Source organism: Calonectris borealis, chromosome 16 (assembly GCF_964195595.1).
Source record: "Calonectris borealis chromosome 16, bCalBor7.hap1.2, whole genome shotgun sequence".
Classification (NCBI taxonomy): domain Eukaryota; kingdom Metazoa; phylum Chordata; class Aves; order Procellariiformes; family Procellariidae; genus Calonectris; species Calonectris borealis.
In genome coordinates this window covers 21,793,824-21,821,122 of record NC_134327.1, presented here as the reverse complement: position 1 = coordinate 21,821,122, position 27,299 = coordinate 21,793,824, and the positions used below count along the sequence as shown (strand labels likewise).

The following is a 27,299-nucleotide window of genomic DNA, read 5'->3' as shown; positions in this document are numbered from 1 at the left end:
AACTTGTGGTGTTACAAGGACTTCAGGCCCTTCAGTGCAAAGCAGCTTTCTTAGCCAGCTGGCCCCCAGCATGGGTTATTACATCCCACATGCAGGCCTTTGCGTTTGCCCTGAACTTCATGAGGTTACATTAGCTAACACCATGAGGTTACAATTTCTTCAGCCTGTTGAGGTCCCTCTGAAGAACAGCCTTGCCCTCCAGCATATCAACCACTCCCCGCTGTTTGGTATCATCCACAACCTTGCTGAGATTGCACTTTATCCCATCATCCAAGTTCTTTAAAAAAAACATTAATCAGTGTAGACTATCATTGATCCCTAAGGGACACCTCTAGTAACTAGCCACTAGCTGGACTTTATACCAGTGATAATCACACTTTAAGGCGCTATCTCTCCTTGACATCATGACTGGCAGCAGGATGAAAGAGATGAAAACTACCTACAACAGGTCAAGGATACAAATCCTCAGTGACTCCATGCACAATTTATTACCAGATGAAAAAGGCAGTACTGATCCTAAGTTTTGCACAATTCCCAGTAATTTCCCAAAACAAGAAGCAGCAAGAGGACTCTCACTCCAGGTCTAAGGGACCACCCCACAGCCTAAGGAGAACAAGGAACAAGGAACAATATACATAGGCAGGACAGGGTATGTAGCAATCATTGGCAAAAGTCAAGTTGCAGCTTCTAGTTGTTTTTTTGCTTTTGTGCAAGGTCATTTACAAAGATAGTCCCTTGTAGCAATTAATGGCAATTTTTTCCTGTGTAAGACACTAAATTGGAGATTCTTTTGTGTTTCAAAGACATGGAACGCCTCCCTTAAATGCAACTAGCTTTCTCCAGCTCTTTCCCTGCAAGAACTCATGAGAATCAGGACCTCTTTGTCTGGTAGAGACAAGTTAGCCCATCAGCTGATTAACAATATCTTGTCAGTATGAGAGACTGCACCTGCTGACCTCTGAACTACACCCTCACTATCTTTTTCACCCGCTTTGAGAAACGGGAGGAGGAAAAGGCATCTTAAGTTCAAAGATATGAATTGATCATAGACATGCCCATAGATAAAGTTCATAGATCTAGATATAGTTCATAGGTCATAGATCACAGACCATAGGTATAGTTCACAGATACGTGGCTGAATAAGCCACAGCATCGTGTGTATTTTCAGAGAGCACACCACAGGTTGCTAAAGACTTTATGCCAGGCCCAAGAACCCAATTTCTCTTGTGCTGGTCAAAGGACCAGGAACTGATGCTGAAACTTCTGGGCCATCCAGAAGCTCTCTGGAAAATAATGTAAAGGTGCACAGGGAGTTGTTTTTGTACAGGATAAAGAAATCAGATACTTTAAGTATGGATGTAACATTCTGGTCTAGCATTATTGTAGGGTTTCTATTGTCAAGCTGATCTGAGAAATTCAGTCAGTCTACATAAATACATAGGATTGGGAGAGAATTACTGGGTGATGGACACAGCTATTACAAATCCCATTCAGGACTAGGCAAATGGCTAGTGTTATTTTTCGGAGATTAAAAGCCAACTGTTACAATATAATGTTCTAAATGCCATAGTAAACAAAGCTTCTGCCTTAAATATTCAATTACTCTTCTTTATTTTAGACCTGACATCTGTCACAAAGTTCTGTACAGCTCTGACAAATCAGATCCTCCTTGATAACATGTTAGGGGGGAGGGTGGTTAAGCAAGAAGTAAATGTGAGAACTTACATTTTCCAGTAAATATTCCTGATTCCTTGGGCACATATTCAGAGAGAGGGTCTGGCTCTTGAAACTAAAAAGTAAACCAACAGGTGAAATGAACATGCATATTATAGATACATTACAGACATATTGTTTATAAAGTGGGGGTTTTTTGGTGTGTTTTTTTGTCTATTTCCTTTTTTTTTGTGGGTTGTTGTTGTGTTTTTTTTTTAACATCCAGCCTTTTGTATGTCAATCTCCCCTTTGCCTCACCATGCAGGCTGTCCTGCAAATAATGGCAAACATGTCCCAAAATGTAGATCATATGGGTATTTAGAAAGTCAAGACTATTGGGGTTTTTTTTGTTAGTGCATATAGAAGTGTTAAATGGAAAACTCCCTAGTGTGGGCTACCTATTCTCAAAGACGCTGAAATTCTTGAGTCACTCTTACTTACCTGCGGACTGCCATTAGCTAATGATAATATGTATTTGCAACACGTTGCAAATATGTTGCGGAGAGAAGAAGTCAGGAAGTAAGTTAAGACCTCAGAGAGGGCTACCACGATTTCTTCTCAAGAATCAAGGGGCAGAACAAACAAGCAAACTTGTCCAAAAGCTTGCATTTGTTCTCTGACGATACTAATTAATAATAGCCTATGCTATTCAACATAGCAAACCAGAAAGTGAATGAACAGATGATAAAATTTGCTGATCATACTGGGGCAATTAGGGTAGTAAAGACAAAAGGACTACTGCAAAGGGTTGAAAGTAGAGTTCATTTCATTGAGTGAGCATGATAAAATGGCTAATTATGTTCACTGTAGGTAAATGTAAAAATGCTACACATGAGGAAAACAATCCTAACTTTACACATACAGTATTGGGCTCCAAACAAAATAATAGCAGATTAGAATGAAATCGTGGCATTACTACAAGTAGTTCTACAAAAATATCAGCTCAATCTTCACCAGTAGTGAAAAAGCCAAATAGGAAATTAGAAGTCCAGACTCATTCTCTACAGTTTCATTCATCATTAGAAGTAGACTTCCTGTCATCCAGAATACATCAAATGGACCTATATTGTGCCTAAAAAAAAATAAAAGGCTTGTCAACACTTTTCTCCTACTGTTATATTAGATCTCTGCAGTGTAACCACTGACATCCTGGATCTTATATGTCTATGTTCCCAGACTGCAATATACTTCATGTAGTAGCAAATGTCCTTGGTAATCAAGTAGGTGAAACTGAACAAGAACTGTGCACTGAAATGAACAGACACAAATAACCTATGGAAGATGGAAAAAACCCCTCCTAGTGGGGGTACCCTTCTTGCAAAACAGTGACTCTATCTTTGATGTCTGATGCCTTTTTCTCAGAACAACTTTAAAAGACCAGCCTGGGAATTAAAATTTACAACTCTACTGAATATCAAAACCCATGGATGCAATAAAGCTACTGATTTTATAGAATGCTGAGTAATGCCCTCCCTTTCAGGCCATAAACCATCTGTGCCAAGCCACTTTATCATCTCTTTTCTCCCTCCTCCTCCTTCCTTGGCTACTCAGATCCCTTCATTCCACTGGTGCCCACTATCTTTTCTTTCAGATATGGTCTAATTTTTTACTATCTCAACTACTTCTGTTTGTGAACATTGTCCTACCTGTGTTCTTAGATCCTTACAGCTAGAACAAAATACCACCATGGTACAGGAGTTATTGGAAAAGCAATAAAAAGTAGAAAGTATTACCATGCTCCTACGCCTGACCATACTGTATAGCACCTTCCATGTGAGGAATAACTAAAGTAGGACTAACCATTCTGGAAAAGAGAGATATAGAAGAGAGGGGCATAAATGTCTTGAGTGTCTTGAAGAAGGGAATAGGGAATAATTGCTTAGTTTCTTCCAACAGAAAAACTAGGGGACATTAAATGAACCTAGAGACAAACAGAAATAGGTTCTTTATGCTATGCAAGTTAAGCTGGGAAACTCACAACTGAGCATTGTAAGTTGTAAAAGTGCACATGGGTTCAAAAAGCTAGTGGATGAATTAACGCAACAAAAATCCATGGCAGGACACTAAACACAAGGTTAAGTTAAAAACTCCTTGTGAGACAAATTTCTAAGGGCTGGATGAGTGTTTCAGAGAAACACCACTGCATGTTTGCTCTATTCTTACATTCTCCCTAGGCATACACTATTGGCCACAGTCAGAGTTGGGTCAAGTGCACTAGTTACGGTGCTATAAAAGTTGACATGTTAAGGATTACTGAATTCATGGGAAAGATAAATGACCATGGATAATATTGACAAGAAAGTAAGACACTTCTGTAAGAGCTTTTGAAAAATTCTGTAGTCAGTGCAGTAAAACACTGTTTCATCCACTGAACATGCTACAGGAAAAAAGGGTGAATGATCAATAGGTAGAGGCTGTTCAAACCCAATATTAGTCTGAATGACAACGTTATGCTGGGGAAGACAAATCATCTAGTAGATCTGTATCATTCTGATAGCATAAGCATCCATCTACAAAATCCTGATGGTACCAGCAAATACAGAATGACAGGGAGATCAATGGCTCAGTCACAATAGCTTTCGTTATTCCACAGCTGATACAGCATGTTTCAGAGTTAGAAAAGGAGTATGAAGAGCATCACAGATGAACAGCAAAATAAAAGGCAGAAGCTCTGAGTAAGGACCACACAGTCCAGATCTAGGCTTCTGCAATGGAAGAGGTCCTGGTGAATGCTCACAATAAACAAGTGATCAGGAAAAGAAAGGTGAATTTGTGTTCATGAAATCCTACACTGCATAAAGTGTCTGAACAGTTTAAGATACTGCAAGCAAAGATGGGACCAAAATTACTGTTGCCAGTGTTAACTAGCACTGGAGAAGTCAAAGAGTTAGAGTCACTGACTCATGACCTTAACAGCGAGCTCAAATTCCAATGTCATGACATTTCCCCTTGTCTTATAAGCCACCTGGAGAAGAGGACAAGACAGAACAGGAAGGCTTGACAACAGCACAAGGCTTATTAGGAACCATGTATCACTGGGAGCACTTTAGCTGAACCAGCTAGAATTTGGATTGATTCAGCTTTGGATCTCCTCACAGACTTACAAGTAAGAGCGCGTCCCCTAGAAAAACATATCCTCATTGAAGCAACAGTAGGTGCTCATGAAGATTCTAAGAAGGTAGAAGATTTGATGGAAATCAGGTCAAAGACTGCCCCACACCATCTGGAGCAGAAAATCTTGCAGGATCTTTGCTCAGACACTGGATTGTTGGTCTGGAGTCGTATGAGGCAAGACGCCAGTGCTTGAAAATACAGCCTTCCTCCAAGTAGTAAAATACCTACTGTATGGAATAGTAAAGGGGCATTTTTATGCTGCAAAATGCACACAGATCTGTAGAGATGCTAGTCAAAAAAGGAAAGAGTTAAAAATAAAAGGAGGGTTGAGAGGGGCAGATCCTTCTCACATAAGTTATACTTAATTTGTAGAGGAAGAATCAAGCAAGAGTATACTCTGTGTGGAAAATATGAAAAGATCTTTGGTTTGGAGTGACAGGGAGCACAGCTACTCATTACATGAATAACTGTATGGTAAATATCACTGACAGTTGCATAAACCTTCAGGAGTACCTAAATCAAAAGGAATTCCCTCTAATCTCTGTCCAAATAAGTAAAGAAAAACATACATATAATATCCAGTATAGCCTTCCTTGTAGTCCTATGAATTAATCCGGGAACCCAAAATTTGGAGGATTTTTTGGGCTTAAAAAAATCGCATAAATTATTGAGCTGGTGAAAAAAAAAATCTTCAAAATAGACAGATAGCTGTGTTAGTTCTTCTGCAGAGCTTTGCTCCATCATGGAAATCAGTGTCTCCTACTTTCATGTCATGTTTCAGGAAGACGTTTATAGAGAGTTCTGAACATAGAGGCCCCTACCTGTTGATCCTCTGTTCTTAACCCCGCTTGGGTAAAAGGTCTTTCATCTCCCTCCCTATCAGCAGTTGTTGGCCTCTTTAGCTCTTCCTCATATCTCAAGGTGCTGGCATTTTCCATTTCTCCATCATACGTCTCATCATAGCAGTAAATAGCTTCAAGAATATCATCATCGGTAGTGAACAATATAGTATCCCCAAAGTGTTCTGGAGCTGAAGGCAACATACAGAATTAAATGGAGAAACCATACAAAAGAATATATAGAGTGATAAAAACTATTTTCAGTCCTTCTTTACATTTAATTTGCAGTGGTGTTTAAAGATAATATATGGTAAATTGATACTGACTACTGATATAATTAGTATGTTCATTCTCAGACTTATACTGCACAGCACAAAAACCTAGAGAACTCAGTCAAATTTCAAATAGATATAAAAGAAAATGAGAAAAAAGCTTCTCCATCACCTTTTCTGGAAGACCGTATGTGTGAAAACAAGTAAAAATCTGCAACTTTTAAATGTCTAGTGACTATCTAATGTTATTGAAATACGGTCTTATTGCTAAGACATCGTTAAGAATAGAGATTAGCTCTATATGCTACTAAAATTCACAATATCATTGAAGAATGCATTAGTGGGTTTTGCATTATATTTTGAAGTTAAAAGGATTAAATACTATACAAAGTCCCAGCTTGCTTTGAAGTGGAAAGTGATAACAAACAAGCTAAATGTATTTGTTTGTATTGTATTCTTGTTTCCACAAAGAAAATAAGAAATGATAGCATACCTCCAGACAAGGTTCCTGAAGCTTTCGCAATTTCTCCTTTAAAGATGCATTGTTCATCTAACACCATTATAATGTCTTTCACACCTCTGAAAGAGTGTATGCGAGATTTATTATAATTCCAAATCCTAATCATAGCTACTTGACAGGGATTCACAAAGTCAATAAAGATAAAGTGAGGTTTTCCAGGGGTAAACGGTGCTAGCCAGAGATGCATATCATCCTGCGTCCGATTTACCCCATCAATTAGGTTGGTTATTATTCTGGGATCGCTGCCATAAGCTGGTAAAATATTTATATCAGGTGGTTCAGCTGTTATTTTTGAAATCTGAACAGGCTCTCCTTTAGAACTGAAAACTTCAATTCCATTAAGACCAACATAATGTCTGTCTCCCCATGTTGTTTGAATGTCTATCACTAAGTGCTGCCCATAAGGTAAAACAGGAATTTTAAAATCATTTCCATCATGTGCCTCCACAGAATTTTCTTCTTCTTGCCTTTTTGGTAGCGTTTGTAGTCCCTCTTTTCTCATTTGCTGATATTCTCCAGGCCGGTTGATTTTCTGTTGATGGAGAAACTCATCAAAGATATCCCCTTGAAAATCCATGTTAGAGATTCGGCCACGATGGGAATAATTAAACTTTACCAAGGAGTTCCACGACTCCTGCAGAGTGTGTTCTTGTTCATTGTGCCACTTTGCTCTAGAGGTTGCTATGTCCTTGGTAGAAAAGTCTTCATCTGAAAACAACATTACATAGGCATTTAATGCATAAACAGGGCTGGAAGCAAACCGCTACAACACGGACTTTCCAGAATTATGCTGGTCATATTCGTGTTCCCTTACTGTAAAATTCTGTTATACTAGCACTTTTATATTGCCTCTCTATTATGAAGGCTACATGCCCCAATTTCCCTTCCCCATTTAGACATAACAAAACCAATCACTTTTAAATATTGAAGAGCAGAGCACATGCCAAGCTAGAAAAATGCAACTAAGTTTGAGACTGCAAATTCTTGACTCAACGCTTACAGTAATTGGGATTTTGTCCAGTGATACTTATTGTGTGGCTGTCACAATAGTTTAAATCACCTGTCTGCATTTCTGCAGAAGATCTTTCATACAGTTGGAAAGTGGCTGAAGTGGTTAAGTTTCTAAAGCATTACAGAGAAGAGCTAGTGCTTCCTGTCAAAATCAGCCACGTGTATATAAAGAAAAGTGGTGAGAAAAGAAGTAGGTTCAGCATACAAGGAGGATGAGGTGAGCGTTGCATTCTGTGCAGGTAATGTCCAAACATTTTTCTCCCTTTTCAGCAAGTGTGAGATGTAGAAGGGGGATAATGACAAAGTATCTAATGGAAATGCAGTGGGGGCAATAAATTAGAGGGGCACAGTGGGAGCAAAGCATGCTCTCCTTGTGACTGCACTGAGGAGATGCTTAATTTCCATCTCAAAACAATTAAGAGCAGATAATAACAAAGATTTTCAATAAAGCTGTCACTTATGTATTTTCTTAAAATAAATGAAAAAAAGCAAGTGGAGTACTAAACAATTATAGACCCATGGGCTAGATTTTACTTCTGTACAATGTCCTTGAATGGATACTAAAACAAATGGTTATCAGGAATAAATGCCAATTGCAGTAAAATGCAAAACAATGTTTTCCCAAAAGACTGCTCAAGACTAACTTTTAACTTTGTTTTTGGAAACACTAGGAAAGAGGCAATGTTCCTAATCTATCTGTGGCCAATAATCATTTACACTGGGGACGAGTGAGATAAAAATAAGAATTTTAAAGCAGATGGGAAACTACCTGAAAGAGGGTTGTCTTCCAGAATGAAAGGCTGGAGACCAACCCGGCCACTCCTCCCCACCCCACAAGGGAAACACAGACAGGAAGCAACAGTACATATTTCAGAGAACATCAGTCATTTGTAAGTCACTTTCTTGCTCAAGCCATTGCCCATATGGATACTCACAGGGTGGGTGATCCCAAACGGTACTTCCCAGAGCCTCACAATTTACCTGAATAAGATACTGTGTATATATTTACCCCTTTAAAATGTCAAAGCTTGAAAATCTCAGGATGAGCACGTACAGAAGAGTATTTGACACCCATTGGCTTTCCTTGTTTTGGAGGTTTTTTCCCTTTTTTTTTTAACTTCTTTTTAATGTTAAGTACTTCAAGCAGTACAGAGATTACAACTCTGAAGCACTTCTACAGCAGTTCAATAGGAGTGACTTTCAATGGGAGGTTAACAGGTTTGTTAGCTACATTAAGGAATGACAACAGGAGAAGCGGAGCTCTGAAAGGAAAGCTAAGAATAGCCTGAACGCAGAGGTCAATGGCTGAAGGCTTACTGGGTTTGGCATTTTTTTTACAATCTAAAATTTATTATTTTTATTGGAGCCATGTGAACAATAAACTCTGCATGTAGACAAAGAGTATCCCACCTGCAGATGTTACAGACACATTCCCAGCCTTCTGCATGCCCGAGAGGATTGTATGATGGATGCTGTCCCAGAGTCCAGAAATAATGACACCTCAAACATGCATCTCCCCTGTGGGTTTAGGAGGGGTATCTTGAATCACCAAGTCCCTCGTCCTGCTTCTACTGGCAACACACACCATACAATTCCTCTCAAAACTTTAGTAAACCACATTTTGGGGCAACACTAGCTTGAAAAAACCACTTTTCTTCTTCCTCTGTTGTGCTAATCTCATTTTTACTCCCTGCAGTTATAAATAGCAATCATATTTCCATGCTGCAATCACACGCTTCATTTCCCAAATCATTCTAAAAGCTCTCTTCTGTTATCTGTTCCACTTTGTAATCAGCTTTCCTGAAAATGAATGATCAGAACTGCAGTTTTCCAACTGACGTCTCACGAGTGCCTGTGTTGAGATATTAACATTTCCCTAACTAACAGAAATGCCTCTGCTGATACATCCTCAGAGTGCATTGCTATAATCACGCCTGCATCACACGAGCATTTCATAGTCAATCTGTTATCAACTACTCAACCAAGATCCTTCTCTTCCTCGGTCATTTGCAATTGATGACTACTCAGCTTACAACTTAATTTTTTGTTATTAGTCCCCAAGTGACCTTGCAAGCAGTACTATTGAATTGCATTCCATTGCTATTACTCCAGTCCTCAAGTTCATCTTTCTGTGCAGATCTTCAATCTTCTTAACTCATAATACCCCAAATTATATGTTACTTGCAAATTTTATCAGCATAGTTCCATCATTTCCTTTGCACATTAACCAGTTATCAAAGACAAATTGTATGTTTTTATAGCAACATTAATTCAAGCCAAGTATGCATGTACATGTTATTTCTAATTTCTGTTGCTCTCATTATTCTTCATTTAATGACCAAAGACGTGTTGTGACATCGCATATGAGCTTGTGCAGCCTCCCCTTTGTCACATACTGCTATTGGGAAACTGCAGTTCCCCTAGCCCCGTACCAATTAAAATTCACCACTCTTAGGGAAACACTTAAAACTGTTTCCCTGTTGTTAATGCTCACTCAGCTCCACTTTGAAGATGGCTTTACCCTGCACAGTACAGTATAGGGGGAACAAAAGCTGGTAGATGGCATGCAATTTTCCCAGGGACAAACACATATTGGGAGTTTTAAGCACCAGATGACAAAACCTGCTCTGAGCAAAATTAGAGGACATTATAATTAGAATCATGATAACCCTCATCTTATAGTTTACATTAAAACTCCTAAATTGTTACCATTTTTGCAACTGAACATAAATTACTGAAGTGGGATTTATTTACAGTTTCCATAATGTTGACAAGTTTTTAATCTAACAGAGATACTGTAAAATGTGTGAAACAGCAAACGGGCTGTGGTGAGTGGGTGGGTGAAGGGAAGATGGCAGTTATACCAACTACTTTGTATTTTTTTTCTTCTTCGAGGTATAATTTCAGATATACTTACAAAATTGCTGTTTTCTCCACAGAGGGGCAGGGAGGAAAAATTCAGACATTCTAGGTTTAGAAAGAACCACTTTCTTCACCTTTGTCTGAAAACATCATGCAATAGAATTTGAAAATTCAGACATTCTAGGTTTAGAAAGAACCACTTTCTTCACCTTTGTCTGAAAACATCATGCTGTAGAATTTGAACTGGCATTCCTGCATTTAGGCATACTTCGTGTCCCTTATGACCATAACTTTAATGTAAACAACCAAATACAATATACAGCAAGCTACACTTTCATGTAAATTGTTCTGATGTTTAATTTTACTAAATCACACCCAAGATTTCAATTTGTATTTTTGTAACCTCTTCTTCTAATTCTCTGGGCCTTGTTGTCCTTGTTCTGCCAGACTCTATTCATTTGAGACAAGTTATTGAATGCTGAAGAATTTGCCAAAGAAGAACTTCAGAACTTGCCCGATTCTCACACTCTTCCCTGGGGACACACTGTTGGCTACTGCCAGAGGCAGAACACAACTACACAAATCTGGATCCCCCACCTCCAGCAGGATCCAGGCAAACTAAAAAAGGTTTGGAGAAGGATGGCAAGGAAGATCAAAAGCATGGACCAGGTAACAGCTAAATTTACTAGAAAACTCTTCATAAATGAGCAGAGGTGTCTGAGGGAGAGGTTTGAAAGAGGTATATAATGTCATGAGCAGAGAAGGGAAAATAAGGGCAGTTTTCCATTCACTCTGAATAAATATATTCAGCATGTATTCTCACTGAGAAAGACACAAACCTACTACACAAATAAACTCTGTGAATTTACTCACTACTTTGAGGTCACACTCTTCTTTATCTTTTTGCAGATTTTCATTGATACTAGCAAGCATTTCCTGTCTGCAGGAGTGTCAATTTTTAGAATATAATTTACTGAAATTTAGTCTTCAGTCTTCTCCAAATAAATTTAAAAACACTAACTCAGAATGTAAATTTTTCAGAATAAGAGTATTTCACCTCAGGTGTAGGACAAGGAGAGAGACTCTGAGCATTGTCACAGTATGAATGAGAAAAATTGAATACTGCGAACACCACAAATAAAATCCCACTGTCTATACCTCCAGGAATCTCAAGAAGTCCCCTCCAAATCTGTGCTTCTGCAAAATGGAGAACATGTCAGTGCTTGCACTAAGGTTGCTATTGTGAGCTCTTACCTTTGAGTGCGGAATCATTTTCTCCAAGATTTATAGTGTTTAAACCCTCCTTTTTTACATATCTGACACTTCTCCTTCCACTTGTAGGGTATTGTAAGCTGCAGCAATTTTTCTTAGAAAGTTGCTCTGAAATGTCCAAGCCCACACCACCATCCTTTCTGGTTAGCATTTGTGACTTCTCATCTCCATTTGCATTTCTACTACTGGATCTTCCCACCTCATTTCTCTGACATTTGACATCCTCATTAGTCAGATCTGAAAAGCTTTTCATGATTCCATCTGACTGCGTTTGAAAACTCAAGCCTAAACAATGTTCTGTAGCAAGCCAGGGAGGCTTCTGCCTACTGGAAGTAATTTGATTATTCTCTGTTACTTGGGAAGATGACTGTAACCAAGAAGGAATTGCACCTGTAGAATCAGACAATTTTCTTCCTGTTAGCTTTTCCATTTGCTCGCTCAAAGTAAGTTCATCATCAGATTGAACATGCTCCGTAGCTGCTTGTACATTCTCTTTGGCATCTTTTATACAAACTTGAGATGGTAACACTTTCAGATCATCCTCTAACTCAGACAAATTTTTCTTTGTAAAGCTGATTGAGTTCATCTTATGCTCAAGAAGATTTTCTTCTGGCAGAGATTTCCAGTTTTGTGAAGTACTGTTTGACTGTAAGCATTTAAAATGTAGGTCTGCTTTCTTCTCTGTGACTACAGGTGCATTTACTTCTTTCCTTTCATTTGAAGAATATGCAGAAATATCTTGCTTGTGATCTGTGAGGTCAATTGTAGTGCTATGGTCAGTGAGGAGATCTCCAGAGGCTCTCTTTAATTCACCATCAAATACAAGGTTCTCATCAACATATAACTTCACCTTCTTTGCTCCAACATCAAGGTCCTACAAAAATAAAAGTATGAATATTTCAATTAAACTGTTCAAGCATTAGATATCACTGTTCTGGAACTCTGACATTTGAACACTTAATCAATAAACAGATGAAAATGATTAAAACCCCGTATCAGTAACATGCTTTTGACTACTTCTTAATCAAAAGCTCAAAAGAACTGAAAAATACTGTGGAATATTTAAGATTTTATTTAAAAGGACTAAAAACCTTGCTAGACACTACTATGAACCATTTTGGCTGACAAGGCTTTAGAAAAGCTTGAGCAAAGAAGCCTAGATTAAGTATAATTATATTTGATCAGGATATAAATCCCAGAGGCACATTTTGCTTCAGCATCTTTAAGCTTCGCCACTTTCATGACATGTTCCATAGCGAACAACCACCCAGATCAAAGCCACTAGAGTTAAAAAGAGTTATAAAGAGTTACAGAAATACGGGACATTAAAAAAAATCATCTGGTCCATCTCCTTCCACTGAAGAAAGTAAAATAACCTACACCATTGTGAAGAAAACTGTTTTTAACAATTTTCAAATAATCTGCCTTGATGGCTTATTCCAACACTTAACTAGCCTTTTAAATAGAAGGCCTTTATCTCAGATACAACTCTGCCCCTCACAACTTTATGTCTATGTTCTCCTTTTCTGTGGTGCCCACTAAAACCTGATTTTTTCATTCCATTGAAGTTGGAACTAATGTTCTTTCTTTTCTCTTTATCATTTCCATCTAACCTTTTCTCTCTCTCAACAAAAATACTGGTATCTTCAAAGAAAATATAGAAGATGAGACAAAATCCATCTCCTTTCTGCCCTCTAAATTTCGGTAACGTGTCCATCACATGGAGTCTTTAAAGATTCTCTTTTCTTTCCTTATTTTCACGGAAACTGAACAGTTTTTCATGAAAGTAAGCAGCTTCGGTTTCATCCCTCTTGCTCATCTCCTGGATGTCTGTTCTCTCTGAATACTGATTTAAATTTTCCTCCACTCCCAGCCTAAACCAGTTACTCCTTCACCTTCAAGTCCAAGTGTCTCCAGTTCTTCATTCCTGCATGCACTCTTTACAGCTTACAAGTCTTTATAGTTTCCATTCTACTGCTTTCCAAATAATAACATGTATGAAGCAAAAAATGTAATATGGACCTACACGGGGGAAAACAGAAGATGCAGGCATAACAAGAAAGCTACAGTTGAGGGAGAGGAATAGGTGTAGGAATGCAAGACACATTCCTGATACATTCTGATAGAAAAAGATAACCTCCACTAACTTCTCAGAGAACAGCTGTAAACCCAGTTTAATTGGCCATTATGCCATGGCTGCCTGTGTTACTCCTAGAGTATCATAAAGCGCTATATGTCTGTACTGATGCATTTGGCCATAAAACATGATAATTTTTCCCCTTGAACAAGGACACTGCTAGATTAATCTAACTGGGGATCAAAACATTTTAATAATTATATGTATTAAAAACTAACTACATGGCTTTGCCTGAAATTATGATGGGGAACAGCAAGACTATCAGGATGCCGCAGTAATGTTATTTTTTGAATCTTTGTATGTCTGGACTGTTAATGTCTCCCCTAAATGCTAGAGATATTGGGTATTCACAGTTGAATTTGGGATAACTGAACATTTCTACATAATTTCCTAGCCTTTACTGCTGTTATGAATACTCAAAGTTTAGTTGTGTGTTTTTACCTGGGAACAGATATAAACTGCATGAAACCACAGAAATATACACATGTATATTTTGAAAAGTATTTGTCAATTGTTCATTCTTTTCAATGAAGAACCAGTAAAAGAAAGAAAAATCTCTTGCATCAAAATTCTAAGCAGACTGAGGCTCACGCAGGAAAAATATGAACAGATCTCAGGGACTCCAAGAACAAACGTGCAGACACAAGACTAAGAACTGCTCTTTTTCATTCCCTCCCACACCCCTTCTGAGCTTTCCAGTTGCTTAGCGATCAGATGTGGTGGGAAAGATCGACAGAATGGTTAGCTTCTCCTAGTACCACTGCTTAACTGTCCTCGAGCACAAGGAGGTTGGAGAAATGCCTTCCTCGTAATTCCATCAAGAAGCCACCCGGTAAACAAACACTCAATACTTCATCCAAGGCAGTTTTTTTTTCCTACCAGAAGAGTAATTAGAATAGCACAATGTTTCAGAAAAAGCAAGCAGGTATGATCAACGTCAGAGAGGAAAAAAATGAAAGATTTTGGGAAAATAGTTCTATGGTTTCTCTTGATGTTCCTTCCCAGCTTGCCCCTTCAGCCCTCACAGAGTGCCTGCTTTCCAATGAAGCAACAGGGATTTTCTGGCCATTTCAGTGATATTTGTGCACCAAGGAGAAAGCTTAAAACCAGAGGCACTTCTCTGTGAATTACACCTGGACAGAGGACTTGAAGTTGCCTCTGCCTGACTTCTCACAGAAGAGTGAAAAAGAAGGAGCAGTAGAAAAGAAGTCAAGAACTAAAAGAACTAAGTTAGTCTATAAACCTAACTCTGCTGGAACAAAGCTGCTGCATCCTTACAGGCAATGCACCCCAGTGGTAGTCCAGCATTGAAAAAAATCTCCAACTCAAGAGAACGGACATGAACATACACACAGGAGGAACATGCATATGGGCAATCGCTTGAAGGAGAAAATGATCCAGTTGGAGTGCAACTCAGACATTCATGCTTTTATGTATTAATTCCATTCACAGATTTGTGAAGACATACAACAGACATCATATTGGATCTTACGAAAAGAGTTTTAATAGCATCAAGTAACGACGCAATTTCAAGGCTGTAGCAAGTATTTACAAAATGCCTCAATATTTCAGACAAACTTGAAAAGAACTGGGTGCCCTCACTTACACTTTATCTATTCTTGCAGACTAAAAATGATCTCTTTTATTGCAGACCTCATCTGAATTAAATAGAGGCAAGATGAGGCATTCTCTGAGACCTTCCTTGTAACACACTGAATCAAGGAATCTATGACAATGATGTAATCTGACTTTTACAGCTTCCTTCAGACATATTTTTTCTACTTCCAGACTCAAGCTCTAAAATTCAAACATTTTCAACAATCCAAAAGTACTGGCCTGAATTAATTTTTTGTCTGTTTTTTGAAGAAGTACTTGGGAACCTCTCACTTACGTGGTTTTTGAGGGAAAGAAGGTTAGAATGATTACCAAAAAACGACACAGAAATCTGGCTGTGGATTTACATTACCAGGAAGAAAATTGTTAGCTAATTATATTTTGGGGTTTTATACTTCTCAGACAAAACTTCCTCATGACAAATTACAGAATTAGGCAGAACTGCTTTGTATTATTCTTTCATCTTAAGGATAATGAGACATTTCTTTAGTCAGTAGACGGCTGCACTGCCACGAAAATCCATGGGATTATACTCCTAATGGATTTTACAGCTTGCCTCATAGCGGTTTATTAAAAAAACAGTGCCTTGAAACACAGAAGTACATTTATGTGTATTTCCTGCATTATATTCAGTAGGTTTGGTAACAAAACATACTATTACCCCCCAAAACAGCTGTTCCTTTCACACACTCTAATGATGACAGAACATTCTGTAGCCCACATTTTAATAGAAAAAGCTATTAAAATTCCAGAAAAGAAATATAAATCATGTTATAGTAAATTTGTTTAAGCTGTCCCTTCCACGGCCATTTTCATAGTATAAATTACCATATGTGCTTATATAAGAACATGGATGAGAGCAAAACCAGAGGGAAAAGCCTCTTATTTATAATCCAGGACAGCAAATCCTCTTTGATTCAGTACCTGGGATTTTTTCTTAACATTGCAGCGTACAAATAAGAATAATTTCCGTGGTGACATTCAAACACACAAACAAGAGACCATCTGCCATGAGATGTCTCCCTTGTAACACTGGATTACTTGTTTTATTATGAACACACAGTTAGTATACTTTTTAATTGAAGTGACAAAACCAAAATCGAGCAACAGTCAGCCTATTTATACCTACATACATGAGAAAACACATATTTAAACACATATTTATTTATATTGTGATAAAACAACGGAAAGTCCTGAATATTAAGATGCACTTACCTTTGTATCTTTATTTCTCACCACAGTAAAGGATTAACTGACAGAATATGCAAGCCTTTTATTAGGTCTTTAAAGATCTTTAATAGCTTTGAAAGAAAATACTAATTGCACCTATGAAAATGTTAACACTTACATTGCTACCACTTACAATTAAGACAAAAGCAAATTTTGGACCCCTCCTAGCTCCCTATTTCATTAGAGAAAATGGTATCTACCTTTATTTCATACTTTTGGAATGAAGATCAAACTGAGTTTCCCTAGGCAAGGTAGAGCATACATACAGAGGAGTTGAGAAAAGACTACTTACACAGGGAGTTGTTGTGTTGTAATTCCAAATCTTGATCTTGGATATACCAAAGTCATGTGACCGGGTGGGATTGCGGATAACAAAGTAAAGTTGGATGGGTGGATGGAAAGGGCACATCCAAAGGAAGTTTTCCTTCGTGGTCTAAAAACACATACAAGCAGACTGTCACTAATACTCTTTCTCCTAAAACAGCATATTTTAATTAACTCACCACCCCACAGAAAAATATACATCGATTAGAAAAGTAACCATTTAATAAAATCTACTACGTTAAGAGCAAAACCTTAACCTCATTTCCAAACAGTAAATCTGACTCTCCTGCCTGTAAGACAGCTCACAACAACCTGACAATTAGATAAAGGTCAGCTGCTTGCTGTCCCAGTAAGACATCTGCATGCTCACAAATGACAGGCAGTCTGCCATGCTTTGTAACTGCAGGGTCAAAGCAAGCCCAGTTTATTTTAATCAAATTAATCAGCTTTGCAGGCACTAGAAGGGATCACTGAGCACAACAGACACTGTATAATCATTTTACGATTTCTTAAAGTGCATACACTTCTGTTTTGCCCTCTAAGGAGGGTTCTTACAGAATTTTATTTCACTGCCTCTATTTTAATCAGGCTTTGCAGACAACTAATTTCCTAGAGCTATATATAGGACTCTACACTTGAAATTTTATAAGAAATTTTCTAAGATATCACAGAAATTCCCAACATGAATTTAAAGACAACTGACAATGAAGACATTTTAAAGTACCAAAGGATGCCTAATTCTGGACATTGCTCAGAACTGCTACCTCTACATGTTCAGGAATGGAGGAAAAGGATGTGTGGCAGCTCAGGAAGAAGCAAGGAATAAAGAGTTTCAAAATCAAAATGTTGAATATTAATATATTTGGTGTTGAATGTTACCCCAAAACAGAGATGAACGAGGACACAAAGTAAATATACATGCAGACAACATTTCAGTGATCTGAGATTAGCAAATAAATTAGCTCCCTTTCTATTTTCAAGGATACACAGTACATATAATCACACAGTAGGTATACAAAGTCAGTATTTTTCCACATCCTTTCACTCTGAAGTGAGTCTTTCAGTTTTTCCTGAAAGCAGTAACTACAAAACTTTCCTATAAAGTACTTTAGATGTGTGCCTAATGATGGTAAGGACAGAGTTCTGCCAGTCTGTTCAAAGATATCATGAATAGATTCACTTCTCAGAGTGGCCATCTATATATTCCAAGCTCTGATGGTTCATGATGACTCTGCCCCAGAGGCCTCTCAAAAAGCTTTGGGAGACTGTTGTTGCTTTGAATGTTAGTTTTGGGCGTAAGCAGCCATAACAGTGCCAGACAGGTTTAATCCTTTCTACATAAAAAAAAAAAGAAGCCTCTTAACATCAAAGAAATGAAGGATAGCCCTCAAAGAAATGGATAGTGTGAACCCAATTCCAGGATCAACTTCAAAGCTAGATCATGTTACTCAAGTCATACTATGAACAAGAATGATTAAAAATCATTTCCTAACAGCAGACAACATCTGATGAGCGATCCATCTCCAGAACTCTCAAGTCAGGACTTGATGCTCTAGAAATCAATAGGTTCTGGTGTGTACTGAGATAGCGCCAGAGGTGCCTTCACAGGAGGGCACCAGATTCAGCACCAAAACGGACTCTGGAGAGACCCGTTCATGCTTCTCACTAGTTTCTCTGTAAAGTTGCACATGATCTTCCAAACAATTGAAGGCATATCAGAACCAGGCCGAGAATTGTGTCTTGACTGAAAGGCAGCTGTAGAGATCATTTTGTTTATCAGCGGAAGTAACTGCTTAGAACTGAGGATACACAAACTCACAGGTGTTACAGTCTCTGTCAGCATGTCAAAGATCTGACACCAGAAATCGAAGGCACCTTGATGAAGCCAAAACTCAAGAGACTGTGGAGAACTCTCATGTTTTATCACTAAGAGTGATGGCGATGTCTTTGTACTCGAGTCTGGAGCTACTGTCTTTGCACCTAGCACTGAAAAATCTAGCCCAAAAGTTCTTTGAACCATCAGGGTGAACCTGATATGTCAGGAGTAGGAATTACATTTGAACTGGATCAAGGAAAAAAAGTGAGAGTGGGAACCTTTGTTCTTAAATTTGTGGGAGACTGGCCCCAGACACTGCTTTGTGTGGCCACTGAAAGTATATCTGATGGAGAGTAAAGAAAGGCTTGAGCACTGTGAAGAGGAATGACATGGGTCTGAGGGACCACCATTGTGAAGAAATACCTTTGTTAGATATTTCTAGAATTACAGTTACCCGTCCTTGTTATTCTGAGGTTTAAAAGACCTATTTATGCGCATAAGAATCAAAAAGCTTTACGGAAAACAATTTCAATGAAATGCCTAATCTATGTCTTATTAAGCGTTACATCCCATCAGGCACTATTTCCTTAGTTGAGAGCACCTGATGTTCTGCCAGGCATTTTTTTCTTTTACAGCATATCACAAAGTGCAAGGGAGGAAGCAATTTAAGTGTTCTTCTTAAAAGTCTGCAAGGGTAATAAATAAACTACTAAATAAATAAAATTCCTGATCTTCAATAAGAGTATGTCTATTCTCAAAGACAAATGTACACCTAAATCATCAAAGATGGAACTGTTTTAACCGTGGTAAAGTAAGTTTTCCACAAAGTAAGTTTTTATGTTAGTTTTCATTCTGTTGAAAATGTTAGTTGCTTGGAGATTCATTAGTTTGTTGTTTTTTCTAATACACCCAAAAGCTTTCCTGTATGATCTGAAATGTACACAAACTGGAACCCTGCTTTGATTTTTGAAGGTGTCTGCAGTTCAGTTATCACACATCCACATTCTAAGACCATATTCCCTGTCCAGATTGCATCTTCTCTGATGCAATACCTTTCCAGCTTCAAAAGAGGAGATTACAGTGTCACAAATCAAAGGAATATATTAATCAATGAAATATAAAACCTCATTACTTAAGAATAATGGGATATATAAATACATGAGAAATGCTGAGAATAACAGGTTTATAATGGATTAATGAATATATTACTACATAATTTATAATTATGTAGAAAGTTTGAGAGTCACTGCTACTACTACTGAGTGTCATCTAGAAGAGAGCATGACCTATAAAGGAGAATGGGTATTTATGACACCCAAACTACAATTTTCAGGAGACAGTAAGAAAGATGTTTCAAGTAAAAATATTTGTCTGGAAATAATACTCCATACTAAGTTTCAACTAAATTTCAAAATACTGCATATTTGCCCTCTTTCTATTCTCATTCACCCTGCAAGCAGAAAAGTACCACTAGCATGAAACAAGTTAGAATTGATATTTTTTAATAGACTAAGTCATTTAGTATTCTCATCGACTAAAATCATACTAATTTTTGCTAGAATCCTAGCTCTGAAGGCCCATGGAGACACAGGACACACAGCGAATGTGCAGCACAAATGAAATTATGGCTGTATGAAGGGCTATGGACATTTGCTAATCTCTTCAGTAACATCAGAATTGCATAACAATTATTGTCTTTTGTCCATTGTCTTCAGTATGTAAGCACCTCATGTCTCCTCATCTTACTATCTTACAGAAAAGCCATGAAATACTTTTACCATGCCACATATTCTTCTTAATCTCTTCTTCAAAACTAGCTGCCTATGCATTCTTATTCTTCCGTGATTCTTCCCCAGGTAAAAGGATAACAAGGGAACAGGAGAAAATAAGCATGTTTCCTTCTTAAGTTCACTTAAATTCATATTAAACATCAGGAAGAAGTTAGCCATGAAGCTCCTATACCTTCAGATCACAAGAATTACTTACGTTTATCAGACATACTGTAAAAATGTGAAATTCCCCGTCCTTAAAGTTTTGTGATCTCGTTCTACAGATACTATGATTACATTACAATACTTTAAAAACTGAATGTGCTCTTTTATCCAAGACAATACAGAGTTAATATATAAGGAGGCAGAGTTAAAGCTGCCTCCTTCCACTTGCTCAATTAAGTAAGTCAGGCAAATTAATCAAATTCTGTTCTAAAAAAAAATTATAACTGAATACCAACATCTCGGACAGGAAAGCTGGATTTGTTAATAATAAACAATATTTGTGTTTTTTTTAAATCATCAGATAGTTGTTGTACCAGTCAGGTTCAAATGCAATCATGTTTCTAAACAAAAAACCTAGTGATAGAATATTAAAGAAATATTATAATGAGAAATTTTCACATCCAGGACTAAGTTGTCTTACATTTAAGTTCTTATTGACCAAGCAGCACAAATCCCCTGGGTTGTCAGCATTTCGAATGTCCACATCATGAGGAGACACAAATACCTTCTCATTGCATAAATCAAAGAATTCCACCTCACTCAGGCCCACGTTTACTGGATTTCCCCAGTTAGAAAGAAGTTCCATAGTCACATAAATGGCATCACGTACTTCCATACTGGTTGTCATCTGCACCAAAACGAAATACGGTATAAACACAAGTGACAAAACTATAAAATGTGGAACAAAATAAGACTGTTAAGACTACAATACTGATGAGTCAGAAGCAAAAAGCTTGCAAACTCAAGGCTATCTGGATGACATTCAGTCATTGTGGGTTCCACCAATTCTGCCCCACATCAACTAATAAATCTATGGCAGGGTAAGAGAAGAGACTTATCACCCTCTTACAAAGCCTAAGGAGAAAACAGCTCTCTGTTCTTTGTCTGATTCCTTTGTCATTCTGATGAACAAAGGAACAGTGATAAATTCTCTTCTCTTACCCTGCCATAGGTTTATTAGTTGACATGGGGCAGAATCAGTGGAATACAGATCATTCAATGTACTTTTATTTCAGTAATGCTGGGAAGCATCAGTCACGGTGCATACATACACAAACCTTCTCTCTCAACATGGAATCTACTTCAGACTTGTCATCAGATAGGAATATGTCATTATCACAGGCAGAAAGGCTCTCAGGCTCCGGAAGGACTTTCAGAAGTTTCTTCTGTTGTCTGAAACATACATATTCTTTTATGTGTTACTTCCTCATAATTCTTGTATTTTTAAGAAACAGTTTTGTTGGTGCGAAGGTGAAGAGATGATAGGATGAACCCACACACCCGGCGGAAGAATCCCATGTACCCTCATGCTGAATGACAACTGTTGCAGCATCCCACCTTAGATACACAGAGCTTGGTTAAAAGACTGGGCTCCACTCCTCAGCTGGTTCTGAGGCAGTCTGAGAAAGTAATAGATAGGTAATATAAAGACAAAAGAGGGAGATGTTGGCAATTCCCTGATCCACAGAGACTGGTCCAAGGTTGGAGCCTTCTCCCTGATTTGCTACTACTTGCATGATGTCTCAGGTATCTAAAGATGTAGTGGTACTACACTACACCTGGTGGTATACTGAAAAATACCTCTTCAAAAAAGGAAGCTAGCCTTAAAGAAAATATATATACCTGCTTCCAAAAGGACCAATTCTCTCAACAGCTTTTGTGACTGCAGTCCTTGTCTGGCTTTTTTCTGGAGGTTCAGCCATTGCAGAAACAACAGATGAAACAGAAAATTTCTTCTAAGTAAGAAAAAGATGAACATGTTTTATTCACATTGTTCTCTACATACCAATGAGCATCAGTCTGCATCTCTGGAATAAATAAGAGTTTGGGCCCAGCTCTGGTCTCAGCTAACCTTAGCTGATCTGTAACTCTACACTGAGTTAATTCAATTTAACAGAATTGGTCTTGATTTGCAATGAAAGATCTGAGCTTGGACCTTGATCTTCTATGTGGAAGAAAAGTAATGTAAAACCATTCTCTGATGACTATTAAAAATATACATATATATATATGTCTGAAATCTCATTAACATAAAAGTATTCTCTGATGACTATTAAAAATACACATATATATATGTCTGAAATCTCATTGTATACATTTGGTAGACTCAGAGTTGGCCAAAGCTTTGGCACAGGTTTGCCTAGACTTTCTCCTTCTCCAAAAAAAGGATCATAAAGTCTTTTAAACCCAAAAAAGCTCAGTTTTATTAGAATAAAATCTTGAGTGTTTTTTTTTAAATATAGAACTACCAGTAGAAGCTATCTAAGATAAAACAGAGGAAAAGTCCTGCAGTTGTTACAATGCCATGGGCTCTTTCTCTGCTTGTACCCCACTTTTTAAGGATACCCTGCTCCCTTTGTTATTTTTCCTAAAAATTTGTTGGTAGCTTCTGTCAGAGACAGAATATTCAGCACAGTGAACAACTAGTCAGATGAGGAAAGGCAGTCCTTCTGTTCTTAGGTCACTTCCATTTCTATAATTGGAAGAATAAGGGAACTTTAAAATGCTTACAAGTTAATTACTTTTTTAGTATTAAAAATTCTGCATTGTTATACATTTAAATATCAAAGGCCAAGTTCCACAATCCCTTAATTGTGTAAGCAATATTAAATTAATTCTGGAAGATCATTTAGATCAGTTTTAAGACTGAAAACTCACAGTGGGTTTTTGAAACTCCATCTCAAGTGTTAGGGTAAATTTACATCTATTTTCAGTATTACTTCATTATTTTTCATTTAAGCACAACAATATTAAAATTAGTCCTAATGTTAGCAGGAAGATACATTATGTGCGAATATTCAATGGAATTTGTTCTCTCAATCACAAAGCTATAAATACCTCAAAAACAAGAGGAGTAAGATTGAAAAGTTGACCGAGACGGTGAAATCATATATAAAGTACTTACCTATAGTAAAAGAACATTTTAACCTTTGCTCCTAACAAAAACTCCCCAGAAACCTAATGTTGGCTCAGTGATGACAGTTGTTACATATTCATCGTAGCATCAACTCACAACTTCGAGGAGCTTCAGCTTAGGTTATAGTAGTCAGCTGTCTTGGAAACTCTCAGAATTCAAATGAGTAACTCCAAGAATGTCTAGGCATATCTCTTTTCCTTCCTATAAAAATGAGTCTCCTAAACACCAGACTTGGAATCCATGAACACTGTCCATAACAGAGAGTTTTGTAAATTTCTGTTTATGCTCAAATTTCTTTAAGTAGTTTGTTAGGAGAACTGAATTACTGGTTATGCTCAAAGTTTAGCTAGGATTGTCAACACAAACCTCCTTATTCTTTAACTTAACGAGGAATAATGATCTGACCTGAATCAGAAAGGAAGGGATTTTTGTTGATTTTCTTGTTTATAAGATGAGGTTTTAATTGCTTTTAAACTTGGTTGTTGGAGATAAGAGATGTGCACACTTTGGTGCAGAAAACCCAAACTATCTCCTCCTCACTAAGAGCCAGCAGCATACACCACAGCTCTGCTCTAAAAACAGCGCATGTATTAACAGGGAACAGTGCCCATATTAATGAGTCCAGAAGGAAGGTAGGATTTATTGGTATGGAAATCACACATTGTCTTGTTTAAGAAGCCTCCAGAACGAAAATGGCTCAACTGGGCCTGCAGCCGTGCATTTGACTGTATAGACATATCATGTGACTGGTCTATCAGTTGCTCAGTGATCCCTGAAATCAAGAGAGCTGTGGGATGCTATCCTGAGGAAGCAGATTAAAGAAAACCACCCTATGGAAGAATAACACAAATTCAATTACACTTAAGAGGCATCACCATTCATTCATACATAATCTTAATGTATAAGAGATTGTAATTCATGAGGGTTTTGCTACTTGATCAAACAGCCCTTTTCTGCATTTTGCCGTACCTTTTGAGGGCTTGTGGAAACTGCCTGCCTTTGCAGATCTCTCTGCAAGACTTCATTTTCAATTTGCATTGCTTTAACAACAGCTGAAACTGAGAGATCAGGATCCTTCTCACACACATTCTTTCGAGTTGCTGAAAGCGGTCTTTCTGGTCGACTTAATGGTCCTGCCACCAAAAGAAGGAAGGAATATTCATTTGTCCGGACATATAATTACGGAACATTACAACAGTGTACATTTGAAACATCCAATTCAGTTACTGACACAGGGCTTTGCTAGCAGTCTGAAACCATCCCAAGCGAGGCTGAATTGTTCCAATTTGGTTTTATATTAAGATTCCAGGTCACATATACTTTAGACAACAGCTGAAACAGTATCATAAGAGGAGGAAAACTGACAAATAAGAAACATAATTTTTATGCTTTAAGATCTTTTTGTACTTGCGTTGTTCAGGTATTTAATGGAAATGCCTTGTAACGGTTCATTGAAAAAAGAGGTATATATAATTTCAGCACACCAGAATGTTTCAATGTAACTGGGGTGTTCAGCTTTTTTGGAGGAATCCTCAGAGTCTTCCAGCAAAACAAGGGGAGTCAGGAACTGCTATTTGCAAGGCAAAATAAATGACCTTATCACTTAAATAGTCATCAAAATGCCTATACGCATCCCAATCTTCCCAAACATCACCGAGAAATAGAAACATCACAGCCTATAAACAGGGTTAAAAGAAAGGAAATAAAATTTAACAATAGAGAATCTGAGACTGGACTAAAAGAGAAGCACAGTGGTTATATTCAAGAACTTCAAAAGTCAAGGGAAGAAAAGAGACCAAAGTTGCACAGACATTAAGATCAAGTGAAAATATTGAAGAACAGGCTGATATGCAAGCGTGCTCATAATGCTGCAGTGAGGTTTACTAAGCAGGAGAGTAAAATGGCAGTGGATGCTAGTAACATGAAGTCTACCTTGAAAAGACAGTAAGTTAAAACTGAATTGAGATTTGCGTGTATTCACACTCTAAGCCCTATGCCAGCTTCACTCATAGAAACTTTCAACAAGCATTAGTCATCTCTGCAAATACAGGGATAGAATAAAGTCCTTTTTATTTTTCTATACTATACCATCCCTGTGAATTGAAATTAATTTAAGGATTTAAAGTGATAGTTGGACAGAAACAGTTCTGACAAGCACTACTATAACCTGAGAAAATGCTACACACATATTTGAAAAATGGTCAAAGCAAGCATCTGCTCAGAGAGATGGTGGGTGAGGGTCTCAGAAGCTACAAAGAGGATTTATTCTGAAGCCCAAAAAAATTAGCTTCTTTTCCTCAGTTTGGTTTTCTGCCAATTAAGAAACTAATATTTTGACTTTTCAAAACCATTGGCTTTATTGCTTTCTTGGGACACATATGGATTTTGCTTTTTTTGAAAAGAGTGTCTTAACCATAGAGTATGGTAAGTCTGAAAACCTTGTCTCAGACCTTTCAAAAGTCAAGACTTGTCAAAAATCATCAGACTTGTTCAATTACGGACTGTGCTGAAATAACCTCTGCAGCTATGATTTCAGCCCCTAGATTTGGGGTTTGTTTTGGGGTTTTTTTTAGCCCAGGTAAAGACCACACCTTAGCAGCAGATTTCTAGAATAAGCAGCAGTGCCTTCAAAATAGTGTTCTCCAGACCAGGAAAAACATTTTCCTGTATGGTTCTAGATACCAGCATATCTACTCAGCACTGGAGACTGATCTGCAGTGTTCAAGGTGTAATTCAAGTACGGTCCCAAGCAGCAACAGAGCTAGTTTTGCTGTGCTGTGGAAAACGATGCCTTTATTGCTATAAATGCATTGTATTAAAATCTTCCACCAAAGCGTCAATTGCTGATTTTGAGAAGACGCGCTTCTGTTAATACCATACGGAACAGATCTCCATGAGGAAAGTGGGAAACACAGAGCAAGCACAAGGACTGTCAGGGAGACGAAAAAGTCTTATGCTGTGGAAGCAAAAAGAGAAGGAAGGTAGTAAGGATGTAGCAGAAGACTAAAGTATACAAAGTATACAGGCTCTGGACTTTCTCATGTTTTTCTGAAGTCAAATTTTACAACTTTACTTAAGTCAAAACACTCGAGGTGGTAAAAACAACAACAAAAAAAAACACCAAAAAAAAAAAGAAAGGACAACAGCTAAGAATAATCACATCATGACAGATGTATGCTGAGATTACATCTGAGCCAGAGGGGAAAAAGGGCATGAAAACTCTCCTTATTGACATTATATATTCTTATTTCTTACTAGAAGAAATTCTTTCATGTCTTTCCTGCTGCAAGAACTCAGCAGAGACTGGCCGCGTGGTTTCATTTTTTACCATGATTGGTCTGACAGGAATGTACATTTCAGCATTATCTTTCCTTTTTGCCGAGAGAACTCGTAGTGGTTTCACTTCTGCAAGATAATAAGAGAACAGAAATAATCAACTTCAGAGATATTCAGGAGCAGCCAGCCAGGGAAAACTTATTGGATCTTAACTGCTAAAATTTTGCCACTTTAATTATGCTGGCATAGTTAAAGTGATAACCTCCATCCTCCCTTTCATTGATACTGTTCTATTGATGTAGAAGTACAGATGCATGGCCTGCACTGACTTCATGAAACAAAATAAAATATTACATAGTTATACCAAAATAAATTCTTAAAATACAGA

The 27,299-nt window shown here is 37.7% G+C and overlaps 1 protein-coding gene across 10 annotated transcripts in view; it reads right to left on the bottom strand.

The window, feature by feature from the left end:
* Nucleotides 1–27,299, bottom strand: part of KATNIP (katanin interacting protein) — a 69,113-nt gene that overhangs the window by 27,470 nt on the left and 14,344 nt on the right. For 9 of the 10 annotated variants that reach the window (XR_012676209.1, XM_075166031.1, XM_075166029.1 and 6 more), the window contains 10 exons: nt 26,891–27,040; nt 24,605–24,768; nt 22,342–22,454; nt 21,777–21,891; nt 21,140–21,346; nt 16,877–17,017; nt 11,586–12,477; nt 6,432–7,166; nt 5,649–5,857; nt 1,726–1,789 (listed from right to left, as the gene is read on the bottom strand). Coding sequence is in view for 9 of the 10 variants with exons in the window: in XM_075166031.1 (XP_075022132.1) it covers nt 1,726–1,789; nt 5,649–5,857; nt 6,432–7,166; nt 11,586–12,477; nt 16,877–17,017; nt 21,140–21,346; nt 21,777–21,891; nt 22,342–22,454; nt 24,605–24,768; nt 26,891–27,040 (2,790 nt within the window). In the remaining variant the exon portion in view is untranslated. The remainder of the gene's footprint in view (nt 1–1,725; nt 1,790–5,648; nt 5,858–6,431; nt 7,167–11,585; nt 12,478–16,876; nt 17,018–21,139; nt 21,347–21,776; nt 21,892–22,341; nt 22,455–24,604; nt 24,769–26,890; nt 27,041–27,299) is intronic. The other variant, XM_075166032.1, reaches the window with a different exon arrangement.